This window comes from Amborella trichopoda, chromosome 1 (genome assembly GCF_054954075.1).
Source record: "Amborella trichopoda isolate Santa Cruz 75 chromosome 1, AtrichopodaSantaCruz75HAP2 v2.0, whole genome shotgun sequence".
Classification (NCBI taxonomy): Eukaryota; Viridiplantae; Streptophyta; class Magnoliopsida; order Amborellales; family Amborellaceae; genus Amborella; species Amborella trichopoda.
In genome coordinates, this window is record NC_142336.1 from 203,981 (window position 1) to 228,940 (window position 24,960).

Genomic DNA, 24,960 nt, shown 5'->3' on the forward strand with positions numbered 1-24,960 from the left:
CCATCCATATTATAAAATCAAAAGTGCTCTTAATCTTAGGCGTAGAATAAATAACCACAAAAGAATGGGCGGGAAGGCCATTGAGATTTTGCCAAATCATTTATGAGCAAATTCAAAAGTTTCTACAAGAATTATGGATAATTGTATACAAGAATTAAAAAGAAATGTATGGACAATTGTATACAAGAATGAAGGGCACTCTAAAGTTTCTACACTGTACATTTTCCTGTCTCTGCTAGAAAATGGAGTCAAATGAGAATGAGGTCCTTTGGGTAGTAAGCAGAAAAATAATAATCGTTGTTGGTGCTGTTTGTGTTTGTTATCTCCCCTAGAGGGGGGAATGTGTATTGAAGATCGTCAAAACCCAGAAAGGGGGAAACCCAGTCTACGATTCCTCTCTCTCCTCCTCCTGTGGATGGTGGTGGTGGTGGTTTCATCATCACACGTGCAGTTGCCTCGCCTCCAAACCCAAAAGCTGGTTGGGGTGATAGATCGACCATATCAGGCAAGCTTTCCCCTACTATGTCGCAGCGAAAGATGTGAGAGTCTGCGTTGGTGAAGGAGTCTCGAAGGGGCAGTTGTTTCTCATCGATGGCCTCCAGTGAATCCATTGTTTCGGCAAGTGACTCCTCTTCCGTTTGCTCCAACATCTTCTTGTAGTTGTTCTTCTTGTTGTACAGCCGACACAGAACCCATTCATCAAGCTGCCAAAATGTTAGGGCTTTGTTAGTTAAGAACATGTCTCTTTCTGATTTTTCTCACTCACAGTGATCATATTTATTAGCTCAAGTCTAGAGGGATGACTGATTCAATGCGGTTGTGTTATTGTTACCCACCCTCAAGCTGGTGCCTTTCTTGTAATTGGTGGTGGGGGTGGAAGGGCGGTTGGCGAGACGGTATTCGTGCATGATCCAGTTGGTCTTTTGGCCCTTGGGGGCTTTACCCTCGTAAAACACAAGCGCCTTCTTGATCCCCAAAACGCATTGCCTATTTGAGGAAGTTTGGGGGCGGAGAAGCTTGTCGGCCCCAGTTGCTTTCCAGTAACCAGTGCCGGCAGCCCTGTTGGGTCTGGAACCATTGGGGTACTTGCGGTCACGAGGGGTAAAGAAATACCACTCTTTGTCCCCAAACAACGCCTTCTCTGCATTATCCATGACATTGTCAAATCAAAACAATAGGTAAGATGATATATGTATGTGTGCGTGTGAAGGAAAGAAAAGAGAGTATTTAACAGCAAGCAGGAAGTGAGTGATGCAGTTAGTTACCAGGGAGCTGCCACGGATCGTACTTGTACAGATCAACTTCGGCGATGATGGGAACGGGGAGGGGAAGATGGGTTATCTTTTTGCAGAGGTAGTGCAGCACCAACTCCTCGTCTGTTGGGAAGAACCTGAACCCAGGCGGCAGATTCAGTTCCGTCGTTGCGTTCCTTCCTGCAACACCCGCCATCCTTCTTTGCTCTCTCTCTAGTCAACTTCTATGTCTTCTAATCGTAAAAACCTCTGCGGCAAAGCAGCTGTGGAGGAAGAAGAGCAAGTGCAAGATCATGGCACATATAACATGTATATATATATACATATATATAAATAAACGTAAGAGAAGAATAAATGTTAGATTGATATGAGAAAAAGAGGGGAGTGGTCCTCGTCGGCGAAATGAAGGTGGCAGTCAAACAATTCCATTCGTCCCACACACGCACGCACGCTGTCCTCGTGGGCAAAATCTACATACAGACCCCCCTTCTCTTCCAATTTTGTCTTTTCTTTCATTTTTTTGCCATTTGCTTTTTCTTATTCATAAAAATTTGTATATTTGTAGTAAAAACTTGTTTTGGGCCGCCCCCCGTTCACTGAACCAAGCCAAGCTGGCGACGTCGACCAGGCCACATTTCAGCAGTTGGGCCGCATGGGAATAACGGTTCCCTTTCCTAATATTACGTCACTTTGTGACGCCCGCGCCTACGCACGCTTTCATATTCTCTTTCTTACTGAGTTTCCACGAAACAAGAAGGCGGCAGTCGGGGAGCCTTTTCGTTCTTATGTTGGACTTAGTTGGCGAAAATTGTTGCGGTGTCCAAATATTTTTTTAATATAATTATTATTTTTAATTTTTAAATTTATTTATTCATATTTATAATCTCCATGTTGAATATTATATATTCTCTAAAAATTAAGATCGAATTATATTTTACGAAATATATTTATCGATAAGCCCGTATTTCTACAATATGCCGCATAGAAACCGTGTCCTTCCATAACTTAATTAATTGTGTGCTTACAAATCTGGAAATGGACCTAGCGATAATGCTTACTTATATTTATCCTAGACGAATTATAATCTTTATTTTTATTTTTTACTTTTTGAAAATATTACAAATTCAAAGTTCGTAAAATCTCCGAAACAATAGAATAATATAGTATTTTTCCTTTTGGGGTTTATAGTTTTTAAGAAGGTGTTGCAACCTTAAACAATCAAATTAAAGCGTGCCTTCAAATTTTATCATAAATATAATTTTGGTGTCAAAATTTCTTAGGGTGGCTTGAGAATCTATTTTCATCTCTAATTATAAAATCTTAAGCTCCAAAAAATGGCTCAAATCAAATAGATCTATAAATATTTAAAATTCATGAAAATAGACAGTCCAAATAATGTGTTACAAGATACATAATTTTTAGGATTCGTACTCATTTTTTCTTTTATAGTCATACACCTAAATGTCGAGATGATTAATTAGAGGGCTTTCCAAGCTCAAAACAAGCTCTTATGATAGATTTTTGAGATACACCTCAATTCTACATTTTAAGGTCGCAACCTTATATAAACTTTTCCTTTTTAACATTAAGTTAGTTGGTAAAGTTTTAGGTGCATTTACATGATAGATGCATGCAGGTTTCGAAATTTATCAATGACTACCCCTATGATGTCAAATAGTTAAACGTTGCTCTAATTTGATAAAATTTCCCTTTAAATGATATTTTTGTACAAAAATGCATAGGACTAATGAGGATTATGAGTGGATATAGTGACAAGTCTTTCCCTTCTTGTTGCTTGGTCATAGTCATAGTAAGAGGATTAAAGTGTGGAAGCACAAGATAAACCTGCCCATTGGATTCCTTTTCCTTGTTGGTCAAGTATTTATTTCTTTTTGTTACCTGTCAAAACGGTAGACCTAGATAGTTAAAAGATACTCCAATGCTCATGGAACGCTTGAGCTTAAATTTCTTCTTTTAAATAATTTCATGTCGACGACCTCTGCCACATGGTACACACACGGTCCCCACCCCAAAAGCTAATTCTTGGCCTTGCCATAAACGTGTGTATATCCCTGGCCACGTGGGTGGTCACATACTATTAGAAGACTTAGTACTAACGAATTCACTTTTATCCAGTCATTTAGAGAACGGATCGAAGACCCGAATCGGGCATCACAAATGCCTGTCCAGATCGGTGAATACCAATTACATTTTTGTTGTGCAGAAAAAACAGTGAACCCATGAATTAACGTGCAATAATAGTGAATCGGCCCAAAACCGGTCAAGATCGGTGATTCAACGTTTAAACTGTAGCAAAATGGCATTTTTACTGTAGAAAAACGATGTTTTACTGTAGCAAATTGCCAGTTCTCTTCTAGATCAAGACGCTTTCCTAGATATTGTCAGGATTAGTATGAGATGATTAATTTCCAGATCGAACTGAGCGATTCCGTGCCGACCCAGCATTTTTTAAATCATTGCTCTAATCAAAGAATCATCATGCATTCATGGACATCCCAGGCTTTGCAAGGGTGGCAATGGGCTAGCCAGCCCAACCCTAAAAACTAGGGCTTGAGCCACAAAATTTGGCCCGAAGGTAGAGCAAGGGCTATTACAGGGCCAGTCGAGTTCGGCCCAAGATGGACATTTATTTTCTTTTATTTCTTCCTTTAATTTTATTTGATTCTATTTGACCCGGCCTGGCATGGGCTAGGGCCTCTTTGGCCGGACCAAGCTTGGAACGAGCCTGGGCCGGCCCTAAGGGGATTAGGGCCAGGCCCAGCCCATTGACAGCTCTTGCATTTTCAAACAACATCTTAAATTCTTGATCCCCCTTCCACCCTCTCAAAATGCTCTTAAGACGGCAATACATTTTTTTTTAAAAAAAATATTTTTCTTTTTCAATGTTAACGGTAAATGAGTAATTAACAAAAGAAAGAAGGAGAGAGAGGAAAAGGATATAAGAGAGGGATAGGAGAAACAAGGAGAAAGAGAAATTAATGTATCCACTGAAGAAGATAAATGCATAATGTGAAAAGACAAGTTAAAAAGTTCTATTGAGCTACTCCCGGTGTATACTCTAAATCTAAACTTTTTAACAGTTTTGGTTCAACAGAACCCACGCATATTCATGCTATTATTGCCTTGTGAAACTTTTCCAGTTAGAGCACTGCACTGGGTGGTGAAACGAAATGGAATAATAGTAAAATATTAAAAATAGAGGGGCATACTTACCTTTCAATTTTTCCTCCATTTTTTAGTTTTCAGGCTTTGGTATTCAATGAATCGTGGAAGCAAGATATGCTGTGAACAGAGGCGCCGCCGCCAATAGGAGACGAGGAGGGTGGGTGCGTGGGGGTTCCTTTCTCTTGCCTAGGGGAGTGGATATACTTTTGGATAAACCTTGTGGTTGAAAAGGGCTAATAAAGTTCAGGTGAGGAAATTGTGAAATGGAAGTATATATGTTGTTTATTTGATCAATAGAAGGTGTATATTGGAATTATTATATTTGGAAGGGTTTATATTTATAGTAAGTCTGAATATAGTATAGGAATTTGTGATTTATTTTTATATTTTTTTATATGTAATTTGTTTATAAAAAATAAATATGTATATTCATATGATTAATGGACACAATTTCTAAAGAAACTCTTCGGGTGACATCAGAGCTAGATTCATCTTTATTGTGTATATTTATCATCTGAGTTCACACCTCTCTAAGCTCTTTGTCGAGTCGTGTTTAGATTCTCTGATCTGTCATATCTGTCGAGCACTATCTGGTTTGTCTATTTGCCAAATCATGTTTCGACTTTTTGATTTGTTTGTTCTCCTCCACCCCGATTGAAATCCTAAAAGGTCCTTGAACCCACCGTTCTACCACCAGATATGAACTCTTTGTCCTCGAAAAACCACGGTACAAAAACCAACTTCTTGAAACCACCATTTGAAACCGTTCATCAAAAAACCACCATGCCCTTATTAGTACTTGAATACCGCCTGCAAAACTGCGCGCTGTCAAAACCCATACAATATCACCCTAGTGAAATCAAAACGCCCCCTGTGGTAGATATGTTACTTCCTCGCTTGCCTGAAAACTGCTTGTGTGATGGTATACCACTTTTAGTAACCGTGAAAACTGCTTCTTCTTTATTTCAATTGTAAAATTACCTTTGTCGTAGAATACTTAGTAATTTTTTACTCATTGTTCGTATTTTAGAGAGAGAGAGGGAGAACTTCCACATGGCTTCTGGTTTTCTAAAACTTCGGTTAGTCTTATGTATTGGTAAAGTGAGGCTTTTGAAAAGACTAGCAACTTCAAATGAAGAAGGTGGTGTGGTCCATATTGTTTCATGGCTGTACTCTGTTCATTTTGTCTTGCAACAGTTGGTGAGTCATATTGTTTCTTGCTTGACTCAATGGAGAATCTCAATCTTTTAGGTTTGCTCCAGTAAACTGTTGAAATTATGAAAAAGCACTTTTGTAAGTTGTGGCATCCAATTTTCTTTGTTAAAAAAAAAGCAAAAAAAAAGAAAAAAAAATAAGAAGTAAATTTTCTAAGTTCATCTTTATGTTGTTTGATTGAGTTTGTTGCCTTATTACTCGATCATGTTTGTTCTCATCTGCGAGCTGCTAAATCTGTCTCAGATCCACGTCGAGTTCTGGTGGTTCTTCCAAGTACCATTATGTTTTATCAACTGTCTTGACTGTTTTTTTGTCTCCGGTGAATATTTTAAGTTTTTGTTCATTGTTGAACTCTGATTTACCGCTATGTTCTTGCCTTATGTTTCTGAAGACCACTTCACCACTGATTTATGTGCTTGTTGATCAAGCAATTTGAGTATGCACTTGAAAATCCAATTGCTCGTCTCCGCAACTTAATGTTCAAACTCTATTTACTCTTTCTTATAGCATGTTGAGTTTGAGGGAGAATGTGAAAGGAAAGTATATATTGTCTATAAGGTTAATATAGAACGTGTATATTGAAATCAATATATTTGGGAAGGTAGATACAATATCTTGTATTTGTGGTAAGTCTGAGTATAACATAGGAATATATGATTTATTTCTACATTTTCATATATATAATTTATCTATAAAAGACAAGTCATATGATTAATGGACATTGAGTTTCTTCCGAGAAACTTGTGACTCTTCACATAAATATTATGCAAATGCAAAAATAGGATGATGAACTTTCATGTTTACAATCATACTAAACGTGCTCTCTCAATATTGTATTTTGCCCTGCTTAATATAATGGCAAGTTTTCTATATTTTATCCACTGTATAAAATTTGTATACTTCTCCTTATCCAACCGTCTATTTTGAATGGATGACAGAGATGGCCTCAATTATAATGTCATGCCTCTACACTATTTTATTTTAATTTCTTTCTACAAAATATTTGACATCAAATTTTGGGTGCTCAATCTCTCTTAACTCACCCCTATGAAAAATATAAAAAATATATTCTCAATAAAATAAAATAACCAAAATACCCCTAAATCTTCATGGGTGTTTTGATCATTGTATTTGATCGAAAATATTTTTTTAGGTGCACCCCATTAAGATGGTGGCACATACCAAATTTCATATTCATAGAATTTGTAAAAAATAAAATACTCTAGGGCATCAGATCTAGATCAAAAGGTTAGTGGCTCACTTTATCTAAATTGGACGGTTGGATGGGGGGGGGGAAGAGTATATATCTTCTATATAGTAGGGGAAGTATAGAAACCCTTCTCTTAATATAAAGATACAATATATATATATATATATATATATATATATATATATATATATATATATATATATATATATACCAAATCGCCCAGGATCTACAGTCCTATTTTTTTATTCTTAATTTAATCAGAATATGATGTTCATTATGATGTTTATAAGAAGTAGAATGATTTAGGCTAGAGTAAATATGTAAATAAGAGACTATTGTATTTAACAAGTTCTTGTAGGATTTTGTAATAATTAAGGATAAAAAGGAATATGCAAAATAAAGGGATAATAGAGATATCAATCATGAACCATTGAGCATAAAATAATTCGCCAATCTTTATACTGAATAAAAATTTAAACTGCATTTTATCATGATATAAACAGATAGCACAACTTTTATAGCAACTGTATAATTTTTACAACAAAGTAACAGAGCAACTGGAATAATACAACTATTACAAACTCTTGAAGAAAAGAAAAAGACAAGATAGAAATTTGAAACTTACTGTGTACAAATACAATAACTGGAAAATGGTTTCCAGTGTTGTGGACAGTGTGAAGGGAGAGATTTTAAGTTGTAGTCACACATAATGGATATAGAAAGAAATGTGAAGGATAAAACCTGATCATATGTTTAGAATATGATGAGCTATGAAGGTCAGGATAGCTCTAATGTTTGATGCAATACTCCGAACTCAGAAGAGTAGTAATGAACTGAGCAAGAATGGACTCAGAGAAATAGAAGAGAGAGAATTTAGAGAGAGAGAACTCAGAGAGAGAGAACTCAGAGAGAGAGGCAGGGAGTAGAAGAGGATGGTTGAGGTTGCTGAGTTCGACCTTGTTGAAATGAGGAGAGGTCCTTCCTTTATATAGGCGGGGGAGGTTGCTTCGGGACGAAGCAAAGTGACACATCAAAAGGAAGGGAATCAAAATAAAGAAGGGATTCCTTTGTCGTGAAGTAAAAAGAGGTTCAGCAAAAAGGGAAGAGACAAAAGAAAAAAGAGAAAAGACAAAACAGAAAAAGCATTATGTACAGTGCTCTATTTGTTTGTTTCCCAAGTGGCTACAGTAAGCGCATCTTGGTACAGTGCTTCTTGTCGGAGACGTGGCCATGGGGAACAGTGTCTTCTTGTCTTATATGATAGTGGGTGCAGTGCTTCGAATCTTGAAACAGTCTTTTTATCGTTTTCTGTCGGCGGGGTTTTGTCTCTTATGGATCTTTGTCGGTGGAGACTGTTCCTCTTTTGAATTATTGGTATTGCTGTTGGTGGTGATGTTGGTAGAGACTTTTTTCTATTCACGGTCGTTGACTGAATTCGTCTGGATCGTCTTCTTTTGGATCTGTCTCTTCTTCTGGATCAGCTTCACTCAATTGAAGATATCTATTGGTGTGAAGTAGGGAAGACTGTACAGTTTCTTCGGAAGATACTGGTTTTCTTCCGGCCTCAGCAAAGATTTCTTTCATTTGTTTTTTTAGTTCTTCCTTAGATGCATTGGGATTGGTTTGCAACATATTTCGTAAGTAGGTTAGAAAGTCAAAAGAGGTATTGTCTGTATTTGGGCTTGGCTGGTATTTAGGTGTCTGTTGGGGTATTCTTTTTGGTGCGGTAGTGGTGAGATCCATTTTGAAAATGTCCCACCATTTTTACAGAGATGGTTTTCCCCAATCGAGGAATATAGGTATAGTCATTTGTATTATTGACTGAGATAGTATAGTCCCATTTCATTATCCATGGGATCTGATATAATGCCATGAAGTATAGGTGAGTGTCAATTGTATTGTCACTATTGTTGTATTGCACAAATTGTTCCTGCATGTTTTTGAAAGCAAGAGGTAGAACCAAAGATGTTGAACCCCACACCAAGAACCAATTTTGAAACCATGTGGGGAATCTTTCGAAAACAGGTAGCCGGAACTGAAGATACCAGCTGTGTGTGTTGTTTGGATTTTGATAATAAAAGAATTTATGCCAGGCTTCTATGTATTCGGCATATTTATAATATTTATACAAGAAATCTGGGTTGTGTAATTTCTTTCCCTGTGTGGGATTGCAACCCCACTCGTCATAGGAAAGTAGCTTTTTTATTTGAACCTTGGAATGAGCAATTATTTTGGTATTCTGCTGGAAATAATGGACGACAGAGATGGACCCTGTTTCCATGAGTATAGCCTCATAATATTCTCTGGTTTTTACCCCATTGGTAGGGTTGAGATGGTTCAATAAATATAATGGTGCAAGTTTGATGGGATCTGTATGGATATGTTGTTCATCTATGGTAATATCCATAAGATAGGCTCTTTCGATGTATGCAGATCTAGGTGTAGTCGGTATGGAGGCAGATTTGGTTTGGGCTGGTGAGTATATAGGATTAGAAGCATGTGCTTCTGGATAGGTGATTTGATGAATGGGTGAGTGTGAAGGTGAACGAATTGCCAAAGGCGAGGGTTCCCCTTCATATGGAATTATACTTCTCATGGGTTGTTTATCTCGGCGAGAAGTGCCTCGAGAACCCATTTGATTTGATAAAGGTGAGAGTAAAGTATTAGTATTATTCTTATTCGCCTCGAACAGCTGTAAAGCAAGGGATAATGGCGAATCGTCGTTGGAGTCAGTGTTGCCCCCTGCAAAAAATCAGGAAGAGAATTAGAAGACCCGGGAAGGTGTTCGATGGAAAAATCAAAGGCGGACAAGATAGCCTGCCATCAGGCAAATATTTGTTTTGAAACCAAATTTTGAACATCTTTTTGCAAAATATCTGTGGCTGCTTTGTAGTCAGTGCGTATTAAGAAATGTTGATTTAAAATATCACTTTGGAATTTAGAAAGACAATGAACTATGGCTAAGAGTTCTTTCTTTACCATGGAATAATTGAGTTGAGTGGGATTCCAAGCTTTAGAAGTATAATGAAGTAATTGTTCATGAGAATCAATTTTTTGTTTAAGATTGCCTCCTAAACCTTTGTGAGAGGCATCCCATTCTATAATTTTGAAAGCAGTTGGATGAGGAAGGAATAGACATTCTAGAGTCTTTACCTTGCGTTTAATTACCTATACCGCTTGAGTATGAACATTTGTCCATGGTGGAGGATTCTTTTTGAGTCTATCATATAAAGGTTTAGAATCTAAGGCAAGGTTAGGATAGAAATCACTAACATAATTTAAACATCTTAGGAACCTTTGAAGTTCCTTTTTATCAAGTATTTGATCAGGGAACTTATTAGCAAATTGTATTGATCTATCTATAGGAATAATAGTTCCATGATAGATCATATGACCTAGAAATCTAATATTGGTTTTGAATAAGGTTATCTTTTTGGCTGAGACAACTAATCCATTAGTTTGGATGGCGTGTATAAAAGCATTAATGTATTTAATATGTTGATTGATAGATTCAGAGAATATTAAAACATCATCAATATAAACAATCATGAAATGATGAAAAGCATTAAAAACATCATTCATTATTTTCTGGAATTCTGATGGAGCGTTCTTTAAACCAAATGGCATAACGTTCCATTCATATTGACCGAATGGGACATTAAATGCTGTTTTATATATATCTTTTTCTTGGATTTGTATTTGCCAATATCCAGATTTCATATCAAATTTTGAAAAGATACTAGCTTGAGCAACTCTATCTAATAGATCTTTTTTATTAGGTATAGGATATCTAAATCCATTTTAAAACTTTATTTAAAGGTTTATAATTAATGACTAATCGAGGAACTCCTCGTTCTTTTTCAGCATTTTTATTTACATAAAAGGCTGCACAGCTCCAAGGTGAGGAGCTTGGTCTTATGAGCTTTTTATTTTGGAGATCAGCAATCTCTTTGCGGCACATATCTAATAAGATAGTATTCATTTGTATTGGTCTAGCTTTTGTAGGTATTTGTGTTTCATCAAATCCTTGTTCATATGGTAAAGTAATAGTATGCTTTTTCCTTTCCCAAAAAGCATTAGGGTGTTCACTGCATATTGAAGTTTCTATATGATGTTGTATTGATTGGATTTTTTGTTGAATTGAAGGAGTTTGTATTTGTTCTTCAATAGACTTATATTTAATTTCTTGCTTTAAAGTACAAAGAAATCTTTCTTTATTTTGTAACTGACTTCTAACATTATTTAATTCTTTTAATTTTGGTTTTTGTATAAAATTAAAATGTATTAGAATATTGTGAATGGTTGACGATATTCCTGTTTCATCTATGGTTAAAGGATATAGTAAAGTAAGAAATGGGACTCCAAGTGTTACGGCTTAGCTTAACCCTTTTACCATAATGAATGGTGTATGGATACATTGATAGTTGTTACAAACGGAAGCATTAGATAATTTGTATTTAATAAATAATCTACTTCCATCTGCTGTATTTAGTATTTGAGTAGTTTTATCAAAGTATTTTGAAGGTATAAGTCCTTCATTGATACAATTCAAGTCAGCTCCAGAATCAATTAGAGCTGAAGTTTCAAAGCTATAATCTTTTGCAACAATAATCTTAACTTGGACAAACCATTTTTGTATTACTATTTTGTCTATTAAGTTGACAGAAGGAATAGTTACTATTTGTGGTTTAGCTTATGAAGATTCAGGAATATCTGATGATGGATTTGGTTCATATTTCATCAGTTGATCCAATTCTATTTCATCTGTTTCTGAATCTTGTTGAGATAGTTGTTGTAGTTCTAATGATTTAATCCTATTCTTTAATTGAACTATTTCAGTTTTTATTTATTTTATTTCTTTTTTGAGATCTGAAATTGTAGGTTCTTTTTGTTGAGAAGTGTGTTGTTCACTTACTCTTTTCATTATTGAAGCAAAAATATATTCATCAGGAGACTTATTTATTGGAAGTGATTTTGCTTTATTTTTTGTGATAGAAATAAATTGAGTAATGACAGCTCTTTTTTCATCTGGATCAATAATTTTGTAAATAATATCTAAGATGAAATTATCTTCTTGAGTGAGTGTCTGTACATTATGTGTTGGTATAGGGCAACTACAATCATTATCTTTTATTGAACTGGATGATTCTGTATCTGAAATTTTAGTGGAATCAGAAGAGTCTGTCCACATAAGATCATCATCTTGGATTTGATCTATATGAAAATTAGTAGAAGTAGAGGACGAAGAATCATAATTGATTATATTATATAATTTTGATTTTATTGCTTCATCTAAATGTAATGATTCTATTTTCTTTTTTAATTTACATTGATGTTTATAATGACCTACTTTACCACACTTATAACATACTGGTAGTTTTCTTTTTCCCTTTGTATTGGGAGAAAACTTATTAATGAGTTTTCTTTTCGATTTTTTATAATATTTTTTCTTATCCTTATTTTTAGATTTATATTTTTCCTTTTTATATTTTTTCTTTTTCTTATATAAATTATCAGGCATACTTTTCTTATCAAGATAATATCCGAATTGTTCGCAAAAGTCACCAAGTTCTTTTCGCTTAGTGATTTTTTGTTTATCTAATTGTCTTTTGAGTTTCATATATGTGCATAAGGCTAATCCCTCAGCACATATTTCTGCGGAGAGTTCTCCTAATGTATATGATGAATATACTATAACTCCATTATGTTTCTTTCGCAGTCTTTCTTTGACTTTTTCTGCGAATAGATATGGTAGACCAGCTATAAATTTCTCTTTCCAATGGTCTAGCTGACAGTCTTCTCTTATTAGTAATCTTGAGAAAAATACATCTCTATACCACTTATAATGAGATAGGGTAGGACAGCGTAAATTGGATAGCAGATCTTCTGATCTAGTTGCTAATAATGCTGTATTGCCTACAAAATGAAGTGTAATGGTATAGATTAGAGTGTTGACAGCATCACTCTCAGTATAAATTATTTCTTGGTTTTGTTCATTTCTAGCGGTCCATTGTCTAGTATTATTGAGGATTCTTTGTTTAGTTTCATCATCTACATAAAAATCCCACCAGCCTCGGAACCAGCCAGTAAATCCATTAACTATTACTTTTGCAACCTCTTGATCAAGGTTGCCTGCCATTTTATTTGCAGAGGCATACATTGTCATATGTCGCATAACATCTAATATTTTTAATTCTGATAATCCATCTATTTGCCAGTTTACTATGGATCTGCCTGAGTATGATACTGCCTGTTGTATAGCGTCTTCTTCCATTTGTATATCAACAGGTGTAGATCTCTTGTGATATGGTAAAGCCGTTATTGGTTTTCAATTCTTTCCATAAGCTATTCTATTGAGATCTATGGGAGTAGTATCCATAAATGCATTTTCTTGATTTTGGATAATATCTTCTATAATAAGTTCTTCTTGGAGCATCAATGTTTCATGTTCAGGTAATTTTGCTTTTCCTTTAACAGAAGACTCAGGAAGTGAACTAATAATAGTTGGAGGAGGAATATCTATTTTAGGAGAAGGTATTCCTTTAATATCTAGCTGAGATAATTTTGATATTAATTGGTCCATTAAGGATTTATTATTTTCCCTAATGTGGAATTTATTTTTATTTAATTCCAGAGGTGGTTTGAACAAAACTGCCTTTGGTATAGGTGTAGCAGAAGGTTGTTTTGTTGAAACAAGCCTTTCTATTCTTTTTGCTTGTTTACCTAGAGATTGCATATATAAATTAGTATAATTATTCTGTTCCACGATATGAGGAATTAATTCCTGCTTCTTACCAATTTCTTTAGGTAAGATTTTATATGGAGTGGCAATAATATCATATAGTGATTGTGGTTGTGATGGCTCATCCTTAACTGGGATGGCTGCTTTTAGTATTATACTCTTCTCAGGTGGATGAGTACTAGCAGTGGTTGTACCATCTGTACTGATATAAGTTTTCTCTTCTAATGTTTGAATATTTTCAAATGAAGGAATAGTAATATTATATTGAGTACATACTTCTCTTAACCATATAAAAAATCCTTGGTTTAACCTTTCTTTTTTAAGAAATTTATTATATTTTTTTATGCATTAATTCTATTAATCTAGGTTGAAATGTTTTTAAATACCATTCTCGAATATGATTATTTTCTTTTGATAAATAATCTTTTCGGATATATTCTTTATTAACTTTTCTCCGTTTTCTTTCTAATTTGGCTGCTAAATATGCTGCCATATATTCGTCAGAATATTGGTCATATGGATTGATTTCTTCTTCTATATCATCTTCGATTTGCAGAGTCAATATTTGAAAATCTTCTATACTAGGTTCAGGAGTATTGACTATACTTGCTTCAGGAGTATAGGTAGGAATAACAACATGATCAGTTGTTCTTCTTATTCCTTGGAAGTGTAAATCTGACCGTGGTATGGATTGTATAGATGAAGAAGATTGGGTACGAGGAGGTAGTATTATAACATCAGGATTAGTAGAATAAGATTTTCTACCTGGTATTTTATTTTTTGTATTCCTTTTTCTATTAATATTGATATCATCCTGTACTTGTAATTGTTGAAATTTTATTTCAATATTATCATCTGGATGTTCAATTATTTGATTTGCAATACTATTTTTTGGTACTTCTTGGGGCTGATTTGCATGTTGTAAGGCCCATGACTGTGGGAGGATAATATCTGACCATCATATAGAAACTTCAATATGCAGTGAACACCCTAATGCTTTTTGGGAAAGGAAAAAGCATACTATTACTTTACCATATGAACAAGGATTTGATGAAACACAAATACCTACAAAAGCTAGACCAATGCAAATGAATACTATTTTATTAGATATGTGCCACAAAGAGATTGCTGATCTCCAAAATAAAAAGCTCATAAGACCAAGCTCCTCACCGTGGAGCTCTGCAGCCTTTTATGTAAACAAAAATGCTGACAATTGTTTTGGGTACAATCATATTGGATTTTTCCATATTTGTTTGAAATAATATGGTTTGATCTTTTTGATCAATTTTCATAATATTTGGACATAAAGTATTCATGACTTTGTAATATATTCTATATATTATTGCTAGATTTTGAGAACCATGGAGCATATTAAAACCATGAGTTTTTAAATTTATTGTTAGTATATCTAGAATATTTGGATCAATTAAAGAGACTTAAAAATTTGGAAAACAATTAAAATATATTGGACCACTATAAAGGCTGGATTCAACCATGCCAAGTAGCGAGGCTATGAAGATATTGTGTCTTGTATCTCTTAGGCATACAAGCACAGAAGTGTTCAACCATAGTCGGATCAAAGGTTTTACTGCTATTTGTATAAGGCCAATGTATAAATATTTGTACTTATTTTCTTTATGTTTTTCAATAACTTTTCTTGATAGTAGTTGAAAGTCTTCTTGGTTTTGAGTGATAGATAAACTTTCTTCTATTGTCTTGATGGCATATCCCATCTTGAATTTCCCTTATGGTAAATGTCATGTATTGGTACCTTAGGAATATTCCAATTTTGAATATTTTCTTCAATGTCATTTATGATAATTTGTTTTTTGTTTTTTACTCTAAGTGTTTGAGATGAAGTTGCATTATTACTTGTAAGATTCCTATTTAAATTTGCCATCCGTAGGTTGCAGATAATGACAATCTGGACATTCAGGGGTCCAGCGTTTTCCCTAAGTGGCTCTTCCTGGCCTTGACGGTACTTTGCAATAGACTTTCCCTTGTCTCTTGTCTTAACTCTCGAACCAACTTTCTTGGATGTAAATTTAACTTGGTTTCTTTAGTAAATATGTAACTGTTATCTCTTACTTATAGTTTTACTATTAAAGAACAGTATTACTGTTTGATCAGTCTAACTGTTTGCACAGTTCCACTATTGGACAGTTCTACTGTTTGGCTCTGATACCAAATCGCCCAGGATATGACGAGTGGGGTTGCAATCCCGCACAGGGAAAGAAATTACACAACCCAGATTTCTCGTATAAATATTATAAATATGCCGAATACATAAAATTCTGGCATAAATTCTTTTATTATCAAAATCCAAATAACACACACAGCTGGTATCTTCAGTTCCGGCTACCTGTTTTCGAAAGATTCCCCACATGGTTTCAAAATTGGTTCTTGGTGTGGGGTTCAACATCTTTGGTTCTACCTCTTGCTTTCAAAAACATGCAGGAACAATTTGTGCAATACAACAATAGTGACAATACAATTGACACTCACCTATACTTCATGGCATTATATCAGATCCCATGGATAATGAAATGGGACTATACTATCTCAGTCAATAATACAAATGACTATACCTATATTCCTCGATTGGGGAAAACCATCTTTGTAAAAATTGTGGGACATTTTCAAAATGGATCTCACCAGTACCGCACCAAAAAGAATACCCCAACAGACACCTAAATACCAGCCAAGCCCAAATACAGACAATACCTCTTTTGACTTTCTAACCTACTTACGAAATATGTTGCAAACCAATCCCAATGCATCTAAGGAAGAACTAAAAAAACAAATGAAAGAAATCTTTGCTGAGGCCGGAAGAAAACCAGTATCTTCCGAAGAAACTGTACAGTCTTCCCCACTTCACACCAATAGATATCTTCAATTGAGTGAAGCTGATCCAGAAGAAGAGACAGATCCAAAAGAAGACGATCCAGACGAATTCAGTCAACGACCGTGAATAGAAAAAAGTCTCTACCAACATCACCACCAACAGCAATACCAATAATCCAAAAGAGGAACAGTCTCCACCGACAAAGATCCATAAGAGACAAAACCCCGCCGACAGAAAACGATAAAAAGACTGTTTCAAGATTCGAAGCACTGCACCCACTATCATATAAGATAAGAAGACACTGTTCCCCATGGCCACGTCTCCGACAAGAAGCACTATACCAAGATGCGCTTACTGTAGCCACTTGGGAAACAAACAAATAGAGCACTATACATAATGCTTTTTCTGTTTTGTCTTTTCTCTTTTTTCTTTTGTCTCTTCCCTTTTTGCTGAACCTCTTTTTACTTCACGACAAAGGAATCCCTTCTTTATTTTGATTCCCTTCCTTTTGATGTGTCACTTTGCTTCGTCCCGAAGCAACCTCCCTCGCCTATATAAAGGAAGGACCTCACCTCATTTCAACAAGGTCGAACTCAGCAACCTCAACTATCCTCTTCTACTCCCTGCCTCTCTCTCTGAGTTCTCTCTCTGAGTTCTCTCTCTCTGAGTTCAATCTCTCTGAATTCTCTCTCTTCTATTTCTCTGAGTCCATTCTTGCTCAGTTCATTACTATTCTTCTGAGTTCGGAGTATTGCATCAAACATCAGAGCTATCCTGACCTTCATAGCTCATCATATTCTAAACATATGATCAAGTTTTATGCTTCACTTTTCTTTCTATATCCATTATGTGTGACTGCAACTTAAAATCTCTCCCTTCATACTGTCCACAACACTAGAAACTATTTTCCAGTTATTGTATTTGTACACAGTAAGTTTCAATTTTCTATCTTTTCTTTTTCTTTTCTTCAAGAGTTTGTAATAGTTGTATTATTCCAGTTGCTCTGTTACTTTGATGTAAAAACTATACAGTTGCTATAAAAGTTGTGCTATCTGTTTATATCATGATAAAATGCAGTTTAAAATTTTATTCAGTATAAAGATTGGCGAGTTATCTTATGCTCAATGGTTCGTGATTGATATCTCTATTATCCCTTTATTTTGCATATTCTTTTTTATCCTTAATTATTACAAAATCCTACAAGAACTTGTTAAATACAATAGTCTCTTGTTTACATATTTACTCTAGCCTAAATCAGTCTACTTCTTATAAACATCATAATGAACATCATATTCTAATTAAATTAAGAATCAAACATTAGGACTGTAGATCCTGGGCGATTTGGTATCAGAGCCAAACAGTAGAACTGTCCAATAGTGGAACTGTGCAAACAGTTAGACTGACCAAACAGTAATATTATTCTTTAACAGTAAAACTATAAGTAAGAGATAACAGTTACATATTTACTAAAGAAACCAAGTTAAATTTACATCCAAGAAAGTTGGTCCGAGAGTTAAGACAAGAGACAAGGGAAAGTCTATTGCAAAGTGCCGCCAAGGCTAGGAAGAGCCGCTTAGGGAAAACGCTGGACCCCTGAATATCCAGATTGTCATTATCCGCAACCTACGGATGGCAAATTTAATTAAGAATCTTACAAGTAATAATGCAACCTCATCTCAAACACTTAGAGTAAAAAACAAAGAACAAATTATCATAAATGACATTGAAGAAAATATTCAAAATTGGAATATTCCTAAAGTACCAATACATGACATTTACCATAAGGGATCATTTAAATTCAAGATGGGATATGCCATCAAGACAATAGAAGAAAGTTTATCTATCACTCAAAACCAAGAAGACTTTCAACTACTATAAAAAAAAGTTATTGAAAAACATAAAGAAAATAAGTACAAATATTTACACATTGGCCTTATACAAATAGCAGTAAAACCTTTGACCCGACTAGGGTTGAATACTTCTGTGTTTGTATGCCTAAGAGATACAAGACACAATATCTTCACAGACTCGCTACTTGGCATGGTTGAATCCAGCATTTGTAGTGGTCCAATATATTTTAATTGTTTTCCAAATTTTTCAGTCTCTTTAACTGATCCAAATATTCTAGATATACTAACAATAAATTTAAAAACTCATGGTTTTAATATGCTCCATGGTTCTCAAAATCTAGCAATAGTATATAGAATATATTACAAAGTCATGAATACTTTATGTCCAAATATTATGAAAATTGATCAAAAAGATCAAACCATATTATTTCAAACAAATATGGAAAAATCCAATATGATTGTACCCAAAACAATTGTCAGCATTTTTATTTACATAAAAGGCTGCAGAGCTCCACGGTGAGGAGCTTGGTCTTATGAGCTTTTTATTTTGGAGATCAGCAATCTCTTTGCGGCACATATCTAATAAAATAGTATTCATTTGCATTGGTCTAGCTTTTGTAGGTATTTGTGTTTCATCAAATCCTTGTTCATATGGTAAAGTAATAGTATGCTTTTTCCTTTCCCAAAAAGCATTAGGGTGTTCACTGCATATTGAAGTTTCTATATGATGTTGTATTGATTGGATTTTTTGTTTAATTGAAGGAGTTTGTATTTGTTCTTCAATAGACTTATATTTAATTTCTTGCTTTAAAGTACAAAGAAATCTTTCTTTATTTTGTAACTGACTTCTAACATTATGTATTCATGACTTTGTAATATGTTCTATATACTATTGCTAGATTTTGAGAACCATGGAGCATATTAAAACCATGAGTTTTTAAATTTATTGTTAGTATATCTAGAATATTTGGATCAGTTAAAGAGGCTGAAAAATTTGAAAAACAATTAAAATATATTGGACCACTATAAAGGCTGGATTCAACCACGCCAAGTAGCGAGTCTGTGAAGATATTGTGTCTTGTATCTCTTAGGCATACAAGCACAGAAGTGTTCGACCCTAGTCGGGTCAAAGGTTTTACTGCTATTTGTATAAGGCCAATGTGTAAATATTTGTACTTATTTTCTTTATGTTTTTCAATAACTTTTCTTGATAGTAGTTGAAAATCTTCTTGGTTTTGAGTAACAGATAAACTTTCTTTTACTGTCTTGATGGCATATCCCATCTTGAATTTAAATGATCCCTTATGGTAAATGTCATGCATTGGTACCTTAGGAATATTCCAATTTTGAATATTTTCTTCAATGTCATTTATGATAATTTGATCAAAAAGATCAAACCATATCATTTCAAAAAAATATGGAAAAATCCAATATGATTGTACCCAAAACAATTAAGTGGTCAGATATTATCCTCCCACAGTCATGGGCCTTACAACATGCAAATCAGCCCCAAGAAGTACCGAAAAATAGTATTCCAAATCAAATAATTGAACATCCGGATGGTAATATTGAAATAAAATTTCAACAATTACAAGTACAGGATGATATCAATATTAATAGAAAAAGAAATATAAAAAATAAAATACCAAGTAGAAAATCTTATTCTACTAATCCTGATGTTATAATACTACCTCCTCCTACCCACTCTTCTTCATCTATACAATCCATACCACGGTCAGATTTACACTTCCAAGGAATAAGTAGAACAACTGATCATGTTGTTATTCCTACCTATACTCTTGAAGCAAGTATCGCCAATACTCCTGAACCTAGTATAGAAGATTTTCAAATATTAACTCTGCAAATCGAAGATGATATAGAAAAAGAAATCGATCCATATGACCAATATTCTGACTAATATATGGCGGCATATTTAGCGGCCAAATTAGAAAGAAAACGGAGAAAAGTTAATAAAGAATATATCCGAAAAGATTATTTATCTGAAGAAAATAAACATATTCGAGAATGGTATTTAAAAACATTTCAACAAAGATTAATAGAATTAATGCATAAAAAATATAATAAATTTCTTAAAAAAGAAAGGTTAAACCAAGGATTTTTTATATGGTTAAGAGAAGTATGTACTCAATATAATATTACTATTCCTTCATTTGAAAATATTCAAACATTAGAAGAGAAAACTTATATCAGTACAGATGGTACAACCACTGCTAGTACTCATCCACCTGAGAAGAGTATAATACTAAAAGCAGCCATCCCAGTTAAGGATGAGCCATCACAACCACAATCACGATATGATATTATTGCCACTCCATATAAAATCTTACCTAAGGAAATTATATCGTGGAACAGAATAATTATATTAATTTATATATGCAATCTCTAGGTAAACAAGCAGAAAGAATAGAAAGACTTGTTTCAACAAAACAACCTTCTGCTACACCTATACCAAAGGCAGTTTTGTTCAAACCACCTCCGGAATTAAATAAAAATAAATTCCACATTGGGGAAAATAATAAATCCTTAATGGACCAATTAATATCAAAATTATCTCAGCTAGATATTAAAGGAATACTTCTCCTAAAATAGATATTCCTCCTCCAACTATTATTAGTTCACTTCCTGAGTCTTCTGATAAAGGAAAAGCAAAATTACCTGAGCATGAAAAATGATGCTCCAGGAAGAACCTATTATAGAAAATACTATCCAAAATCAAGAAAATGCATTTATGGATACTACTCCCATAGATCTCAATAGAATAGCTTATGGAAAGAATTGGAAACCAATAACGGCTTTACCATATCACAAGAGACCTACACCTGTTGATATACAAATGGAAGAAGACGCTATACAACAGGCAGTATCATACTCAGGCAGATCCATAGTAAACTGACAAATAGATGGATTATCAGAATTAAAAATATTAGATGTTATGCGACATATGACAATGTATGCCTCTGCAAATAAAATGGCAGGCAACCCTGATCAAGAGGTTGCAAAAGCAATAGTTAATGGATTTACTGGCTGGTTACGAGGCTGGTGGGATTTTTATGTAGATGATGAAACTAAACAAAGAATCCTCAATAATACTAGACAATGGACCGCCAGAAATGAACAAAACCAAGAAATAATTTATACTGAGAGTGATGCTGTCAACACTCTAATCTATACCATTACACTTCATTTTATAGGCAGTACAACATTATTAGCAGCTAGATCAGAAGATCTGCTATCCAATTTACGCTGTCCTACCCTATCTCATTATAAATGGTATAAAGATATATTTTTCTCAAGATTACTAATAAGAGAAGACTGTCAGCTAGACCACTGGAAAGAGAAATTTATAGCTGGTTTACCATATCTATTCGCTGAAAAAGTCAAAGAAATACTGCGAAAGAAACATAATGGAGTTATAGTATATTTATCATATACATTAGGAGAACTCTCCGCAGAAATATGTGCTGAGGGATTAGCCTTATGCACAGATATGAAACGCAAAAGACAATTAGATAAATGAAAAATCACTAAGCGAAAAGAACTTGGTGACTTTTGCGAACAATTCGGATATTATCTTGATAAGAAAAATATGCCTGATAATTTATATAAGAAAAAGAAAAAATATAAAAAGGAAAAATATAAATCTAAAAATAAGGATAAGAAAAAATATTATAAAAAATCGAAAAGAAAACTCATTAATAAGTTTTCTCCCAATACAAAGGGAAAAAGAAAACTACCAGTATGTTATAAGTGTGGTAAAGTAGGTCATTATAAACATCAATGTAAATTAAAAAAGAAAATAGAATCATTAAATTTAGATGAAGCAATAAAATCAAAATTATATAATATAATCAATTATGATTCTTCGTCCTCTACTTCTACTAATTCTCATATAGATCAAATCCAAGATGATGATCTTATGTAGACAGACTCTTCTGATTCCACTAATATTTCAGATACAGAATCATCCAGTTCAATAAAAGATAATGGTTGTAGTTGCCCTATACCAACACATAATGTACAGACACTCACTCAAGAAGATAATTTCATCTTAGATATTATTGACAAAATTATTGATCCAGATGAAAAAAGAGCTGTCATTACTCAATTTATTTCTATCACAAAAAATAAAGCAAAATCACTTCCAATAAATAAGTCTCCTGATGAATATATTTTTGCTTCAATAATGAAAAGAGTAAGTGAACAACACACTTCTCAACAAAAAGAACCTACAATTTCAGATCTCAAAAAAGAAATAAAATAAATAAAAACTGAAATAGTTCAATTAAAGAATAGGATTAAATCATTAGAACTACAACAACTATCTCAACAAGATTCAGAAACAGATGAAATAGAATTGGATCAACTGATGAAATATGAACCAAATCCATCATCAGATATTCCTGAATCTTCATAAGCTAAACCACAAATAGTAACTATTCCTTCTGTCAACTTAATAGACAAAATAGTAATACAAAAATGGTTTGTCCAAGTTAAGATTATTGTTGCAAAAGATTATAGCTTTGAAACTTCAGCTCTAATTGATTCTGGAGCTGACCTGAATTGTATCAATGAAGGACTTATACCTTCAAAATACTTTGATAAAACTACTCAAATACTAAATACAGCAGATGGAAGTAGATTATTTATTAAATACAAATTATCTAATGCTTCCGTTTGTAACAACTATCAATGTATCGATACACCATTCATTATGGTAAAAGGGTTAAGCCAAGCCGTAATACTTGGAGTCCCATTTCTTACTTTACTATATCCTTTAACCATAGATGAAACAGGAATATCTTCAACCATTCACAATATTCCAATACATTTTAATTTTATACAAAAACCAAAATTAAAAGAATTAAATAATGTTAGACGTCAGTTATAAAATAAAGAAAGATTTCTTTGTACTTTAAAGCAAGAAATTAAATATAAGTCTATTGAAGAACAAATACAAACTCCTTCAATTCAACAAAAATTCCAATCAATACAACATCCTATAGAAACTTTATTATGCAGTGAACACCCTAATGCTTTTTGGGAAAGGAAAAAGCATACTATTACTTTACCATATGAACAAGGATTTGATGAAACACAAATACCTACAAAAGCTAGACCAATACAAATGAATGCTATCTTATTAGATATGTGCCGCAAAGAGATTGCTGATCTCCAAAATAAAAAGCTCATAAGACCAAGCTCCTCACCTTGAAGCTGTGCAGCCTTTTATGTAAATAAAAATGCTGAAAAAGAACGAGGAGTTCATCGATTAGTCATGAATTATAAACCTTTAAATAAAGTTTTAAAATGGATTAGATATCTTATACCTAATAAAAAAGATCTATTAGATAAAGTTGCTCAAGCTAGTATCTTTTCAAAATTTGATATGAAATCTGGATATTGGCAAATACAAATCCAAGAAAAAGATAGATATAAAACAGCATTTAATGTCCCATTCGGTCAATATGAATGGAACGCTATGCCATTTAGTTTAAAGAACGCTCCATCAGAATTTCAGAAAATAATGAATGATGTTTTTAATGCTTATCATCATTTCATGATTGTTTATATTGATGATGTTTTAATATTCTCTGAATCTATCGATCAACATATTTAACACATTAATGCTTTTATACACGCTATCCAAACTAATGGATTAGTCGTCTCAGCAAAAAAGATAACCTTATTCAAAACCAATATTAGATTTCTAGGTCATATGATCCATCATGGAACTATTATTCCTATAGATAGATCAATACAATTTGCTAATAAGTTCCCTGATCAAATGCTTGATAAAAAGGAACTTCAAAGGTTCCTAGATGTTTAAATTATGTTAGTGATTTCTATCCTAACCTTGCCTTAGATTCTAAACCTGTATATGATAGACTCAAAAAGAATCCTCCACTATGGAAAAATATTCATACTCAAGCAGTACAGATAATTAAGCGCAAGGTAAAGACTCTAGAATGTCTATCCCTTCCTCATCCAACTGCTTTCAAAATTATAGAATGTGATGCCTTTGACAAAGGTTTAGGAGGCATTCTTAAACAAAAAATTGATTCTCAAGAACAATTACTTCGTTATACTTCTAAAGCTTGGAATCCCACTCAACTCATTATTCCATGGTCAAGAAAGAACTCTTAGCCATAGTTCATTGTGTTTTTAAATTCCAAAGTGGTATTTTAAATCAACATTTCTTAATACGCACTGACTGCAAAGCAGCCAAAGATATTTTGCAAAAAGATGTTCAAAATTTGGTTTCAAAACAAATATTTGCCCGATGGCAGGCTATCTTGTCCGCCTTTGATTTTTCCATCGAACACCTTCCCGGGTCTTCTAATTCTCTTCCTGATTTTTTGCAGGGGGCAACACTGACTCCAACGACGATTCGCCATTATCCCTTGCTTTACAGCTGTTCGAGGCGAATAAGAATAATACTAATACTTTACTCTCACCTTTATCAAATCAAATGGGTTCTCGAGGCACTTCTCGCCGAGATAAACAACCCATGAGAAGTATAATTCCATATGAAGGGGAACCCTCGCCTTTGGCAATTCGTTCACCTTCACACTCACCCATTCATCAAATCACCTATCCAGAAGCACATGCTTCTAATCCTATATACTCACCAGCCCAAA

The 24,960-nt window shown here is 33.9% G+C and overlaps 1 protein-coding gene across 1 annotated transcript; it reads right to left on the bottom strand.

Moving 5' to 3' along the window:
- Positions 1-67: 67 nt before the first annotated feature.
- On the bottom strand, positions 68-1,540 carry LOC18425138 (NAC domain-containing protein 67). Its single transcript, XM_006829706.4, has 3 exons — positions 1,266-1,540; positions 837-1,141; positions 68-704 (listed from the first exon to the last, which is right to left on the bottom strand). The coding sequence occupies exons 1-3, from the start codon at positions 1,447-1,449 to the stop codon at positions 249-251; spliced, it is 945 nt and encodes a 314-aa protein (XP_006829769.1). The 5' UTR covers positions 1,450-1,540; the 3' UTR covers positions 68-248.
- Positions 1,541-24,960: the final 23,420 nt, after the last annotated feature.

Bases quoted from the DNA above. Each gene is read 5' to 3' on its own strand.
- LOC18425138 (XM_006829706.4), bottom strand. From the start codon at position 1,449: ATGGCGGGTGTTGCAGGAAGGAACGCAACGACGGAACTGAATCTGCCG. The intron at 1,142-1,265 runs GTAACTAACTGC...TGGATAATGCAG, and splicing joins CGATCCGTGGCAGCTCCCTG to AGAAGGCGTTGTTTGGGGAC. The intron at 705-836 runs GTGGGTAACAAT...ACATTTTGGCAG, and splicing joins AGAAAGGCACCAGCTTGAGG to CTTGATGAATGGGTTCTGTG.